Source organism: Aquarana catesbeiana, linkage group LG05, assembly GCF_042186555.1.
Source record: "Aquarana catesbeiana isolate 2022-GZ linkage group LG05, ASM4218655v1, whole genome shotgun sequence".
Taxonomy (NCBI): Eukaryota; Metazoa; Chordata; class Amphibia; order Anura; family Ranidae; genus Aquarana; species Aquarana catesbeiana.
Window position 1 is genome coordinate 602,005,776 of NC_133328.1, and position 14,125 is coordinate 602,019,900.

The 14,125-nt window shown below is 40.7% G+C and overlaps 1 protein-coding gene across 1 annotated transcript in view; it reads left to right on the top strand.

The window, feature by feature from the left end:
• Positions 1-518: 518 nt before the first annotated feature.
• Positions 519-14,125, top strand: part of ENPP2 (ectonucleotide pyrophosphatase/phosphodiesterase 2) — a 226,400-nt gene continuing 212,793 nt past the window's right edge. The window contains exon 1 of the mRNA XM_073632184.1: positions 519-670. Within this exon, the coding sequence (XP_073488285.1) occupies positions 650-670 (21 nt within the window). The 5' untranslated portion in view covers positions 519-649. The remainder of the gene's footprint in view (positions 671-14,125) is intronic.

Genomic DNA, 14,125 nt, shown 5'->3' on the forward strand with positions numbered 1-14,125 from the left:
GCCGTACACACGGACAAATGTTGGCTGATTTCTATTGAACCGGCTGATGCCAACTGACATTCAGCCATGTGTACTAGGCTTAAGTTAATTTTTGTCTAAACTTCCACTTTAAGCATTTTTACTTTTGTTAATAGGAGAATAAAGCAAGGAGATTAGACCTTTTGTGTGAGGATCTTCCTTACATGTCTGATCAAAAGTGGAAGAATTGGAATGAGACCTTTGGTGTCACGTTGTAAGTGTTAAAATTCATTCCTCAAGGAAGTTAGACTTTGTAATTTTTGTATTCTTATCAACTACAAAAAAAGACAATGGTAAATTAAACAAATTCTATATATTTTTTTATTATTAATAAATATTAACTGGACCTTAAAACAATAATTTACCGGTTATATAACCTGCTAAACCTACTGGCTCTCTGAAAACCACATGTGAAAGTAAATGTTAGCAAGTGTTGATTGTAGAACATCAACCAATAGGACCATTGTCTTCAAGGACAGCTGACACCCTTACTTCATCAGCATTGCACAGATCTCCAGGGCAAACAATCAGCACTAATCTATTATCAGCTAGTCTTCAGTTCACCACCTCTCCGAAAAGACCTTTCCTCTCTCTTCCACTCTGTGAAAAATCAGGAATAGCACTTTAAGGAATGGCTACCTGGAGTAATGTGGTACGGTAGGCTTCTTTTTTTTTTTTTAATGTATTTGTTGAAAGAAAAGTTGCTGTGACAAGTGTCAGCAGAGTAGTGATAGCAATGAATTAGCATATTGGGGCAAGTTTATTAATCTTGCCCTGCTGTGGTTCCTCTAATGAGTCCACCCTAATCTACTGTAATTTAGTATATATTTCCCCTCTTACTTATAATGCTGTGGACACTTCCTAGTATTAGCAAACTGCCATGTAATGGGAAAGTGAGAGTAAATTCAACCTTGTGGAATCTATTTCTGATTGTAAGGCTGCATTTCTACCTGAGCTTCATGTTTTTGGGCATTTTGTTTTGCATTTGCTAGCGTTTCTGTACAGTGTTTTCCAAGCATTTTGGAGTTTTTTGCATTTTTGCTTTAGCCAATAGAGAAAACTATCATCTGTTACATCATTCGTTGCTATGCATAGCTCCCAACTGTCCCTGATTTCGAGGGACTGTCCCTGATTTGAGCAATGTCCCTCTTTCCTCCTCATTTGTCCCTCATTTTGGTCTATATAGCTGTATATAAAATGCACTTTTTATCTTTCAAAAAGTGTTTCCAAGCGCTAAACCTTTCATCTAAATTATAAATTGCTGCATTTGTAAATTTTAAACGCCAATATGAAGAAATAGTAGTGGTAAAAAAAAGCCCTTGTGGATTTATTGTTTTTTTTTTTTTTTTTTGGGGGGGGCTAATTCTCCTTTAAGGGGGTGTGACAGGGGGCGTGTCCTATGCCTACATACATTTGCTAGTAGGTGTCCCTCATTCCCATTTCAAAATGTTGGGAGGTATGGCTATGTGTTTCTGCTTTCAGCTGCTTCACAAATGCACCAATCTGTCTAATCAAACTCCAAAACTTTTTCGAACTTCTGCCCTGGTTCACACTGATGTGATGCAGGAAACAAACCAGATTCGCTGCTTTTCCCCGCATCGCACTACATAGCAATCGCACGGCGTCCATGAGATCTGCTGTGTCAATGTTAGATTACTGACACCCCGAAACAGATCACAAAAAACAGTGCTATTGGCCAGAATGCAATACAGGTGTGGAAAAAAAAAGGGTCCTGCGCCATTTTGGTGCGGATGCAATGCGATTTGAGAGATACAAAATGTATGGCTCAGATCGCACCGCGCGTACATTCCTGTGCGAATTGCATGCAGTGTTCCACATGCACTAGTGTGAACCCAGGCTCAGGCATTTTGGAGTGGAGATGTGAACCACCACCATAGAGAATAATTGAGTTTTTTTTTCCCCCTGAGCGGTTGGGAGATCCAAAATGCTCCGGTGTGAATGGGACCTAAAGCTGTATATTTTAGACCTGTTTTGCTCCTGGGTTTTCCAGTTAGTTTTAAAAAAAAGGGCAAGCAAGAGCAATAAAGTTGCTTTCTCCTTATTAGAGATGAGCAAAATTTTAGATTTCTAACTCTATTGAAATGTCATAGGAAATTTGGCAAACTGCATTAAATCCTATCAGAACCCAGAAACAAAAATTTTATTTATTTTTAAAGAAAAGCAAGCACAATTTTTAATTTCCCTGAAACTTTAATGAACGTTTAGAGCAGTGGAGGCCGGTGGCATTTTTTTTGGGGGGGGGCAGAAAACAGTGTACAGCCAGGCAAACCCGCCTAACCCCCTGTGGGTCGCAAAACTCTTACCCCGGGCTTCCCTCCGGGAAACCAGCTTCGCCTGCGTCTCCTCCCTCCTCCTCCCAGCGCCCAGCGTAGCTTCTCCTTTTGGCTAATCGGGAAACGGGTTTGAGTTTTGCTTCCTGATTGGCCAGGAGTTGAATTAGTGTGACCCTAGCGAATGAACACAGCTGGGTGCCCTGCATGCAGATTAGGGGCATGACACATGGATGGGGGGCGGTGTTTGTGCGATGACCCCTTATGGATGGGCCGCTACTGGTTTAGAGGTTTGGCAACATGCCTTAAAGCCTTTCTGAACCCAAAAGCAAAAATATAATAACTTTTATTTAAATTAAATAATTTATTGTAGTTTATTAATCATTGGGTGAGTTGGCTGCATTAGGCTCCAGACTTTTTTCCTTAATTTTCAACTGGTGGTCCCACCATAACACACTTTGTGTCCTAAAGTGACAACTCTCACTCATTGTACTGTATTTATCTTGTTGTCACCCTAGACAGCTCTCCTGATATGTACTACAAACACCTCTCCTCCTCTCCGTTATGAAAGGGGGGGTATTTTGTAGTTCACAGAAGATAGCTGTGAGAATGTATAACATTGTTTGAGATTTCAGTTTAGTACACACTAATGCCCTGTACACACGATCGGACATTACGACAACAAAATCCATGGATTTTTTTCCGATTTTCCGACGGATGTTGGCTCAAACTTGTCTTGCATACACACGGTCACACAAATCTTGTCGGAAATTCCGATCGCCAAGAATGCGGTGACGTACGAAGAGCCGAGAAAAATGAAGTTCAATAGCCAGTGCGGCTCTTCTGCTTGATTCCGAGCATGCGTAGAACTTTGTGCATTGGAATTGTGTACACGCGATCGGAATTTACGACAACAGATTTTGTTGTCGGAAAATGTGAGATCCAGATCTCAAATTTTGTGTGACGGAAATTCTGATGGAAAATGTCCGATGGAGCCTACACACGGTTTTCCGACAACAAGCTCCCATCGAACATTTTCTGTCGGAAAATCCGACTGTGTGTACGGGGCATAAGTTTAACCAGTTCTTGCCTGCACTGTAGTTGAATGATGGCTACAGCACAGGCTTAATTTGCTGGAACTCTGTGCATGGACGTCGTCCTGTGACCGCACTGCGGGGCATGCGGGAAGTGCGCTCTGTGATCGCTGCGTTCTTAGGACACAGCTGATCACAGATCAGGGTAAAGGGCCAATCACAGCAGCCCTTTACCATGTGATCAGCTGTGTTCAATGACAGCTGATCAAGGATATAAACACAAGCCGGTTATCGGCATTCCTTTCCTCCCGCTGACAGCGTGAGAAGAGGAGAGCCGATAACCAGCTTGTGTTAAAGGGACATTTACACCGATAATCAGGGCACTGATTTTTAGTGTCCTTTCCTGATTATCAGTGCTGCCAATCAGTGCCTCATCATCAGTGTCACCCATTAGTGCTGCCTCATCAGTGCATATCAGTGAAGGAGAAAAATTACCTGTTTGCAAAATTTTATAACAAACTATAAAAAAAATATTTTCCAAATATTTCAGTCTTTTTTTTCTTTTGTTTAGCAAAAAATAAAAACCCCAGTGGTGAATAAGTACCACCAAAAGAAAGCTCTATTTGTGTGGGAAAACTGATAAAAATTTCATATGGGTACAGTGTTACATGATCGCGCAATTGTCATTCAAAGTGTGACAGCGCTGAAAGCTGAAAATTGGCCTGGGCAGAAAGGGGGAAAAAGTGCCCTGTAGGCAAGTGATTAAAGGATACTTCATTACTAGCCAGGTCAACCATTATGTTTCTGTATTTTCAGAAAATGTAGTAAGCCTGAAAAACAGAAAACTAACCCTAAAAGCAGGAAAAAAAGGCAGTCGCCCCATTTAAGGTGTGGTACACTGTAATATTTAACATTTTTGTTTTGGGGTATTTTTGGTGTTTTTTTAGGGGTGCAATGAGCTTTAAATGACTCTTTTGTGGAAACTCCTTTCCTGAATCTGTTCTTGTGTCAAAAACAGCCCATCATTAGCCTCCATTATTTTAGTTTTTTTCCCCACATCATTAAAAAAACAAACAGTAGAAAAAAAGGTAAAAAAAAAAAATAAATTCTAAATTGTGAGTAAAATTGGGATTTATTCAGTTTGGCGACATTTATCTGGTGACAAAGTAGTTTTCTGGCAAACTCAATTTTGACAAAATCACTTTTTCTCATCCATCAAGTTGACAATGCTTCAAAGTGTATGATATTGTATGCACAAGCCAAGCCCTGTACCACATAGCAAGAAGCAAGATTTTTGTTCTCTAGCTTTTTTCATGTGCTTGTAAAATGACATATCACCCTATAGACCGACACCATCAGTGCTTTTTTCAAGGAGCTTTATATTATTATTTTAAAATTTAAGAGGTAGCAACTTGTTCTAACAAGAAATATAACAAATTTGATTCAGCTGTAAATATAGAAATACGTGGCATTTGATTGAAATGTATTTATTCGTTTGGGTTGAGGAACAAAGTGAAATGCAACGAACACATTAAAATTACAATACAGACTAACATACTTTTTCACAAGTTAAAACACAAAATGCAAGTGTGATTTGGGATTGCTTTGTGTATTGCTTTGTGTATTGGCAAGAAACTGGAAGACAGTCTGAGAATGATGGAAATGGTGTAAATTTATCTATGAAAATTCAAGATTTAGAATTGTTCGTACAATTTTTTTGCTTTGTGCGTTGAACACTATCTATTGTTCTATATAATTTTTAAAGTAAAAATTCCAGCCAAAATTTTTTTTAATCCGTGCTCCACCACACTCGTGTAGGAGAAATCCAAACTCACCAGACAACTAAATAGGAGATTCCCTGTAAGGATATGAATACAGGGAATCTCCTATTATTTAGTTGTCTGGTAAGTTTGGATTTCTCCTACATGAGTGTGGTGGAGCATGGATATGTAAGAGAATCTGTCACTATACAGATCTTTTTTTTTTTTTTTTCTTGGTGTTTGGACTCCCTCTTTTGTATTGTGGAGTTTTATATTTTTATTCTATTTTTTATTTTTAATTATTACCATTGCTTTGTATGGATTTTCATTATGCACTAAATGATTTGCATATCTGAGTTAGCGCCAACCTTTTATATCATTTACTATTTATTTATTTATTTTTTAAGTCATTTTGCTTCTTCAACATACTAGTTGAATGAAAAAAATGACTAATCTTATGACTGCATAAGACTGGTACATACTACAGTTTTTCCTTGTGCAACCCAGCAGGTTGCACAAAAAAAAACCTGAAAGCTCCGGTTGGAGCCGCTGTAATAACCATGCGAGGTTAGTCCAGCGATCTCCCTCACTGAGCTGTTGTGCTCTAATGGGGGGGCGGCCCCCCGCCAGTACACTCCGATTAGTGCTCTCTGCCATTGGCTGACAGCACTGATTAGGAGTCGGTCAGCTGCTGGTTTTCCAGCATGCATGTCTAATAGACCAACATTCACACAGGCAGAACGTCAGCCATTCTTTTTTTGAAACGGCAATTGTTTCCCGACATTATGCCAGTGTACAGGGCTTTATAGAGGAACTTTGGCCTTTCCCCTCCCCCTTTTTATTTTCCCTGCTTACCTTTTACTGTGCTCTGCGCAGTAAGGATACTCACCTAGCTAGCGGATCCAGCATTGAGCTGCCAGGATCCTCCTCTCTGCAGCTGCTGCAGAGGTCTGGAGCCGCCATGTTGCCTGTGACAGCTAGGCCCACCCTCCTCCTCCTTACTGAATGGGACTGCACATCGTGTATCCTAGGAGGCACCAGGGGCACCGCATCATACCTAGGCGAGTTTCGGAGATTGGGGGATGGGGCAGGCCGAGCCTTGCAGGCCAAAGAAAAAGTAAGTAAACACAAAAAAAAAGTAACCCAATATTGGTGCTGCATGGGGGGGGGGGGTTTGCAGGATAGGGTGGAGGAGAGTGTCACAGGAGGGTGAAGGTCCACTTTAAGATACTCTGTCCTGTTTAATGTTGATTGGGTCTCTGTTGGGTAGATTTTCTATGGGGTCACCAGGACAGAAGATCTCACCAGTGTGGCAATATTAAAAAAAAATTGAACTCGTCAAGTTTACTGCTGGTAAGATGACCTTCTTCAGCACATACTCCTGTTAAATGATATCTATAGCCAAAACTCTTTTCGTTTTAGATTTAATAAGGAGTAGTTAAAACCCATCAAAATTGTTTGTTTTTTTCCTGTCTGTGTCTTCACTTCCTGCCCAAGACACACAATGGGAATTGGGAAGAAATCCCTGTCTTAGGCAGTAGTCACCTTAACAAATGTTTTCACTGGAAGACTTCTCCTTACCTAGTGTTCTGGAGACCACTCTAAAAGTTTGGAATTCCCATCACTTCTGTTCCAGGACGAGTTGACAGCGCTGGACTAGCTGATTGGATTTTCTTGGCCAATCTCTATCAAGACAGCAGGCACATCCAGCATTTCCCCTCCCTCCTCTATAATCAAAAACCTTAGGTCCCTTTCACACGGGCACCTCAGTTTTGTGGGATCTGCTTGCTCAGCGGGGGATCGCTCCGCTGATCCCCACTGAGCAGGCGGATGACAGGTCCGTCTCCACTTACTGTGCAGAGCAGACATGGACACAGTCCCGCTCTCCTCCTATGGGGAAATCAGGTGGAAGTGGACCGCCAGTCCGTTTATATCCGACCCGCATACAGATAGAATATTGGACCACCATCCATCTGGATTTTGCGGGCAGGATCAGATTGGCTAGTCGCAGATGTCAGTGGACATGTGTCCGCTAACCTCCACCGCTCCATAGGGGAGGCTGCAAGGTCTGATCAGGTCTGAAAAATTGACAGACAGACCTGATCGGAAAGCTCAGGTCCGTCTGTATGCAGTGTGTGCATGCAATGTTTAAACTGGGTATGCATGCAGAATATAGCTAGTAGTAGTTAGTCATATCCAATTGGACTTGTTCTAATTTGTTCTAAGTTCTAATTTCTCCAAGTCGCTTTTTAAAAGTGGCTTGGAGAAGCTTCAACATTACAGAACAAGTCCAGTTGAATGTGACTAACTATTACTAACCATACCATAACCTGGATAAATGTAGTATATAGACACTCATAGGTTTCTTTCACATAGGTGTTAGGTTCTGAAAAGCAATCCACTACAGATTTATTGGTTTAGAGACAGTGTACAGGTAGACAGGCGGAGATACTGCTGCCTGGTTTTCAATCAAAATGGGGATTTCACATTGAAATACTGTGCTGCACCCGTCGTAGCCACATTAGGGTAGCAGTTTCGGTGTGGTCCCATTGACTTTAATGGCCATTTTTTGCTGGCATCCAGTTAAACTGCCTGAATTGCCCCATTTGGAAGCAAGGTAAAAATAAAAGACAAATAGCAACGGCTGTTTCTTACTACAGCCCTTTGCCCTCTGTGTGAATACATCTTTACTGTGCCTCAAGAGCTGTGAGTAGAAAAGTACAAATATAGGGTGATACAGTGCCTACAAAAGTATTCATACCCCTTGACATTTTCCACATTTTGTCATGTTATAACCAAAAACGTAAATATATTTTATTGGGATTTTATGTGATAGACCAACACAAAGTGGGACATAATTGTGAAGTGGAAGGAAAATGATAAATGGTTTTCAATTTTTTTTTTACAAATAAATATCTGAAAAGTGTGGCGTGCATTTGTATTCAGTCCCCCTGAGTCAATACTTTGTAGAACTGCCTTTCACTGTAATTACAGCTGCAAGTCTTTTTGGAAATGTCTCTACCATACTTTGCATATCTATAGAGTGAAATTTTTGCCCATTTTTCTTTGCAAAATAGCTCAAGCTTTGTCAGATTGGATGGAGTGCATCTGTAAACAGCAATTTTCAAGTCTTGCCACAGATACTCAATTGTATTTAGGTCTGAACTTTGTCTGGGCCGTTCTAACACATGAATTGATCTGAACCATTCCATTGTAGCTCTGGCTGTATGTTTAGTGTCGTTGTCCTACTGGAAGGTGAACCTCCTGCCCACTCAAGTTTTCTGTAGATTCTAACAGATTTTCTTCTAAGATTGCCCTGTATTTGGGTCCATCCATCTTCCCAACTCTGACCAGCTTCCCTGTCCCTGCTGAAGAAAAACATCCCCACAACATGATGCTGCCACCACCATGCTTCCCGGTGGGGATGTTCAGGGTAATGTGCAGTGTTGGCTTTATGCCACACATTGCATTTTGCTTTTAGGAAAAAAGTTCAATTTTGGTCTCATCTGACCAGAGCACCTTCTTCCACGTGTTTACTATGGCCCCCACATGGCTTCTTGCAAACTGCAAACGGGACTTCTTATGTCTTTCTTTCAAAAATGGCTTTCTTCTTGCCCTCTTTCATAAAAACCAGATTTGTGGAGTGCACGACTAATAGTAGTCCTGTGGACAGATTCTCCCACCTGAGCTGCGGATCTCTGCAGATCCTCCAGAGTTACCATGGGCCTCTTGGCTGCTTCTCTGATGAATGCTCTCCTTGCCTGGCCTGTCAGTTCAGGTGGACGGCTATGTCTTGGTAGATTTGCAGTTGTGCCATACTCTTTCCATTTTCGGATGATGGATTGAACAGTGCTCCATGAGATGTTCAAAGCTTGGGCTATTTTTTTATAACCTAACCCTGCTTTAAACGTCTCCACAACTTTATCATTGACCTGTCTGGTGTGTTCCTTGGCCTTGTCTAACAAACCTCTCAGGGCTTCGCAGAACAGCTGTATTTATACTGAGATTAAATTACACACAGGTGGACTCTATTTACTAATTAGGCGACTTTTGAAGGCAAATGGTTTCACTAGATTTTGGTTAGGGGTATCAGAGTAAAGGGGGGTGAATACAAATGCATGCCACACTTTTCAGATATTTATTTATAAAAAAAATTGAAAACCATTTATCATTTTCCCTTCACTTCACAATTATGTGCCACTTTGTGTTAGTCTATCCCATAAAGTCCCAATAAAATACATTTACGTTTTTGGTTGTAACATGACAAAATATGGAACATTTCAAAGGGTATGAATACTTTTTCAAGGTGCTGTATCTTTCATTTGCTAACTGGATATATTTGGGGCACAACTTTTGCAAACTTTTTTTTTTCCACCTCTCTATTCGTTCTGGTGACCCTTATCACTGAAAGTGATGAGAAAAACAAAACATTTTGATTAATTACCAGAACAGGAGTTGAAGGAAAATCTTCCACTGGGGACAGTCATTTTGATGAAATTGGGGATTTCCTCTCCCTTTCTAAAGATTTCAATTAACTTCCTGTTAAATCCTCAACAAGACAGCAAAAGGAAAATAAAAAGAACCAACAGGCGGTTTAACCCTTCTCTATTTTATCCAAAAGTTAAAAAAAAGTTTTGGCTATACATACACTTATACACTTTAAAGCATGGTGTGAAGCTTTCCTCCCCAAAGTGTTAACAACACTGGCAGCCATTGGGAGTATCACAAGCAAGGTGTCAATGCTGATTAGTGTGGAAAGGTGATAAGGTGGAAAACAAACAGATCATTCTTTGTAGTTTGCCCTGTGTCTCTTCAAGTGTAAATGTTGAGTTGATCAAGCCAATTTTAAGGAATAAAATCAGAGTTTTCTGCAAAGAGCAAGATTATTAGATTCTCTGATCTCTGATTGCTAATCACTTAAGTCAACAACGCTATCAGTTTAGTTCCTTATCAGCTGCAATGTATCTTTCAACAGTGTATCACTCCAGCCAATAAATCAATAAGAGGCTGATTTACTTTGTTAGCTTTTGAAGGCTTCCAGTAAAGGTATAACTCAAATTAGTGATTCTTAGGAAGAATGCATTGTGTAATATTCTAGTGTTTGGTTTCAGTGGATCTCTCAGATATGTGTGACCGGTGTGTGCACTGACACGTGGTTTCTATGTGCTATACTGGTATAGCTTTGTCTTTAAGTGACACACACACACACGCATGTTGGTTTTGGGTTTTCCCACCCCCGCTGCCCTTTACCCCTTTTTAATAACCAACAAGAGTCCTGCCACGAACTCAAGGTCACAAAACAAACCAATGAAAATCAGCTGCTGGCATTGGCCGCATTAATGATCAATAGGCTTTCAATTGTATCAAAAGCAGATGTGAGCTGGGATTATCGTTGGCTGTTTACTTTTTCGGAGTGAAGGACTTCTATATATCTTGGGTGGCTGGACATCTGTGTATAAGCCCAAAGGGTTCATTCACTCTGATAACCAAGCTTTCTATGTGATGTTCTGCCCACTACGTTCAATAATACTTTATATTTATTTTTATTAAGGAACATAAATACAAGCTAAAGTTTATTAGGAAACTATGGAGGGTTCGGATAAACTTTTGCAGTTTAAAGGCGATCATCTGTTTAAATTGAAATCCTCCAACACCTTTGACTGTCTCCGAATAGTAATGTATAGATTGGCTGGTCTTACAGCTGTGATTTTTTTATTTTAGTGCAATAAAGTCTGTCTCTTTATAAATAATAGTTAATATTATAGTAATGGGCTCTCTTACAAGTCCATCACATAAGACTATTTGTGTACTGGCTATATGTGTACATAAGGTTATGTGTGTACAGAATTCATGGTATAGATATTTTTTACATAGTTACATTGGTCCAGCTTGAACCAATGTAATTATACTATTACCATATTTGTGGGTGAGAAGCTGGAAATCACTGAAGAAGGCACCACCACTACAATGATCTCCACAAACTTCCAGGTCCCATGTCGAGCGGCTCCCTGCTGCCTTGTGAACACAGCATGTTGCCCACTCAGCCCAGGCGCCATTTCAAATAATGCTTTACATTTACCTAATGATTGCAACACTTTTGTGAGGGGGACAGCATGACGTCACCACCTCACCTCTCCATCTGCCCCTTACATTGGTGATCAATTGGAAAAATGCAAACCTTAGGGTCAGTTCACATCAGAACGTGATGTAGGAAAGGCACATTATGTACATGTTTCCTGCACCAGGCTCAAAAAGCACTGCCCTTGCGATCTGTTGCGGGTACCAATACATTGTTAAGGACACCCCAAATGTAGATCTCAAATGCACTGAGAACATGGATCATGTTTCTGTGCGACTCTGGTGGCAACTAGCCCTTACAGTGATGGTCAGAATGCCAGACTGAAAATGATTAAAAAGTAATTGGTGTCAAGCTGCTGGCTTTGCCAAGTGGCATTGGCCCACAGAATTATGCATGCACCAGCAAATAGGAGGTCACAGCTGAAGGAACCTCTGGAGGAACCCTAGGGTTCTATGGAACCCTGGTTGAGAATGCCAGTTCTAGAGGGAACCCACAAGCATGGTACATGCATAGTTACATTTGTCCAAGCTGGACCATATCTGGAATTCTTCACAGGGCCTTAAAGTCCATCTCCAGGCAATATACATTATGTTGGATAGAGGATGGTTGGAGCCACTGTCTGGGTTGCTATCTTTTGTTTAATTGAAGAGGTTTCCCTTTATTTGGGACAGAATGTGATGTAAAATCTCACCAATGAAGAGACAGAAAAGAGCAAAACACGTTTTGGTAAGGTGAGGAAGGGATGGAGCTTTGCATCGTGTTTTATTGCTGTTCTCTGTGTCTGTCCATCCCAATACATTCTTCACTTCTTGTGTGTAGTTGGATTTGTCATCATTCTTCAAGAAAAAAAGCTTGGTTATTTTCCTGCATTACAGAGCTCTTCATAGAGGTCCCGTGTTTCTTGGCTATTTTGATTTAGGAGGCCATGACAGAAATGTATTTCCTCTTGGTGTTTAGGAATGTCACTTTGAGCAGTGTTCAAGAATGAATTACCAACCTGGAATATGGGAACATGCTTTGCTTTAAATGTGCACAACGTCCTGCCAAATGGCTTCATAATTTGTGGCCATCGTAAGACCATGTAGATCAGTCATTGCATTTTACCACTATCATAAAAGGGTTGTCTGTACCATTACAGATCCGTGTTTAACCCTTTAATGCAGCCTCCCAGTGGGCTTTAATGCCTGGATGGTGACACGGCTTCTCAAACATGTGACTGGCTCTCACAGCTGTTACATAATCGGGAGCCCCTTCCATCTGACTCCCGTTCAGGAGCTGTGACCGAGAGCTGTTGCATCCTCAGGCCAGCATTATTGCACATGTGCAGCAGTTGGGTGTTAATTTCCACTATATATGCCATGGCATATATATGTTATGCCTTCAGCAAGAGGTCAAAGTACACCTGTCATGACAACAGACTAATTGCGTGCTAATTCAGGTAGTCATTTTTGGAGTTTGAATTGGTTGAGTTGTGGCATTTCGTAACTGACAAGTGAGTTGCCTGTCCAATGCTGTCAGTGAGCTTCAATTATGTCTTGTTTTTACCGATGCAGTTTGGCATTGGCATAAGCTGTTTTTAGGCTCCTTGGCGCCATTGGCCTTATTCAAGTATAGTGGTTTCTTAATCCTGAAGTGCAGTTACCCAGAACACCCAATCAGAATTTATCTTATACAGATCTGACTTCAGTAAACTGAATTCTAATTGGATCTGTTGTCATGTAAGAATGAAAAACTCTATGACAGTAAATAGGGCTAAATGTGGCTGAAAGTTGATATAGTTCCATGAGCTGAGTAAATGTCAAAAGTAAAAAGTCAGTTTCACTGTCAAGGCGTTAAAATACCAGCAGTACCTCAATAGTAGAACAGCTTGTTCCATTCCATTTACACCATCTGTTCAATGACTGAATTTTATATATATATATATATATATATATATATATATATATATATATATATATATATATATTTTTTTTTTTTTTTACAAACAACGTTCTTTATTTGAAAATTATGCATGGGTACAGGATAGCCGTATTCGTAATGCAAAAAATATGTAATTACAGAGCAATACAGATAAAGTATTGAAAAAACCCCCACATATACATTATGTTTTGACATCGGTACAGCTATACGTATATGTTGGCATTAATTTTTCGCCGCTTTAAATTTTACTATTGTCTCATGAGGAGAGTGTGTCCACACTATCTTTTATTCTGATCAGGAGGAGCTCCCATCCAGCTCATCACAGGTGGAAGCCTCGCCTAACCAGGTATCCCAAATTTTTCCGTACTTTGCAGGGCATCCCCTGTGGCATAACACTCTTTTTTTTATAGGGTAGTACAGCATTAATTGCGGCGACCCAATCCTGAATGGTAGGTGGCATCGCCCTAAACCATTTCCTTGCAATAAGTAGTCTGGCTATAAACAATGTTTTCTGTAAAAACATATTGGTGAAACTTGTCAGAGTCAGGGTTTGGGAACACTCCTAGTAAACACTGCTTGGGACATAATGTTGAGGGGGAGCCCATCCTGTTGTGAATGAACTTAACTATGTGGGACCAATAGTCCTACATCATTGGACAAGACCATAAGATATGAAAAAAAGTTCCATTGGACCCCGTGCATCTGGGGCAGAGTGGGCTGTAGTTATCTCTGAACTTAGCTAAGAGCGAAGGGGTCAGGTAAGACCTATGTAAAATATATACCCTGTTTCCCCGAAAATAAGACCTAGCATGATTGTCAGTGATGGCTGCAATATAAGCCCTACCCCCCAAATAAGCCCTACCCTGTTTCCCCGAAAATAAGCTCTACCCTGAAAATAATACCTATAAGGACTTTAACTAGGGCCTATGGGGGGGGGGGGGGTAGGGCTTATATTGCAGCCATCACCGACAATCACGCTAGGTCTTATTTTCGGGTAAACAGGGTAGTTGTGTGAGACGGTCT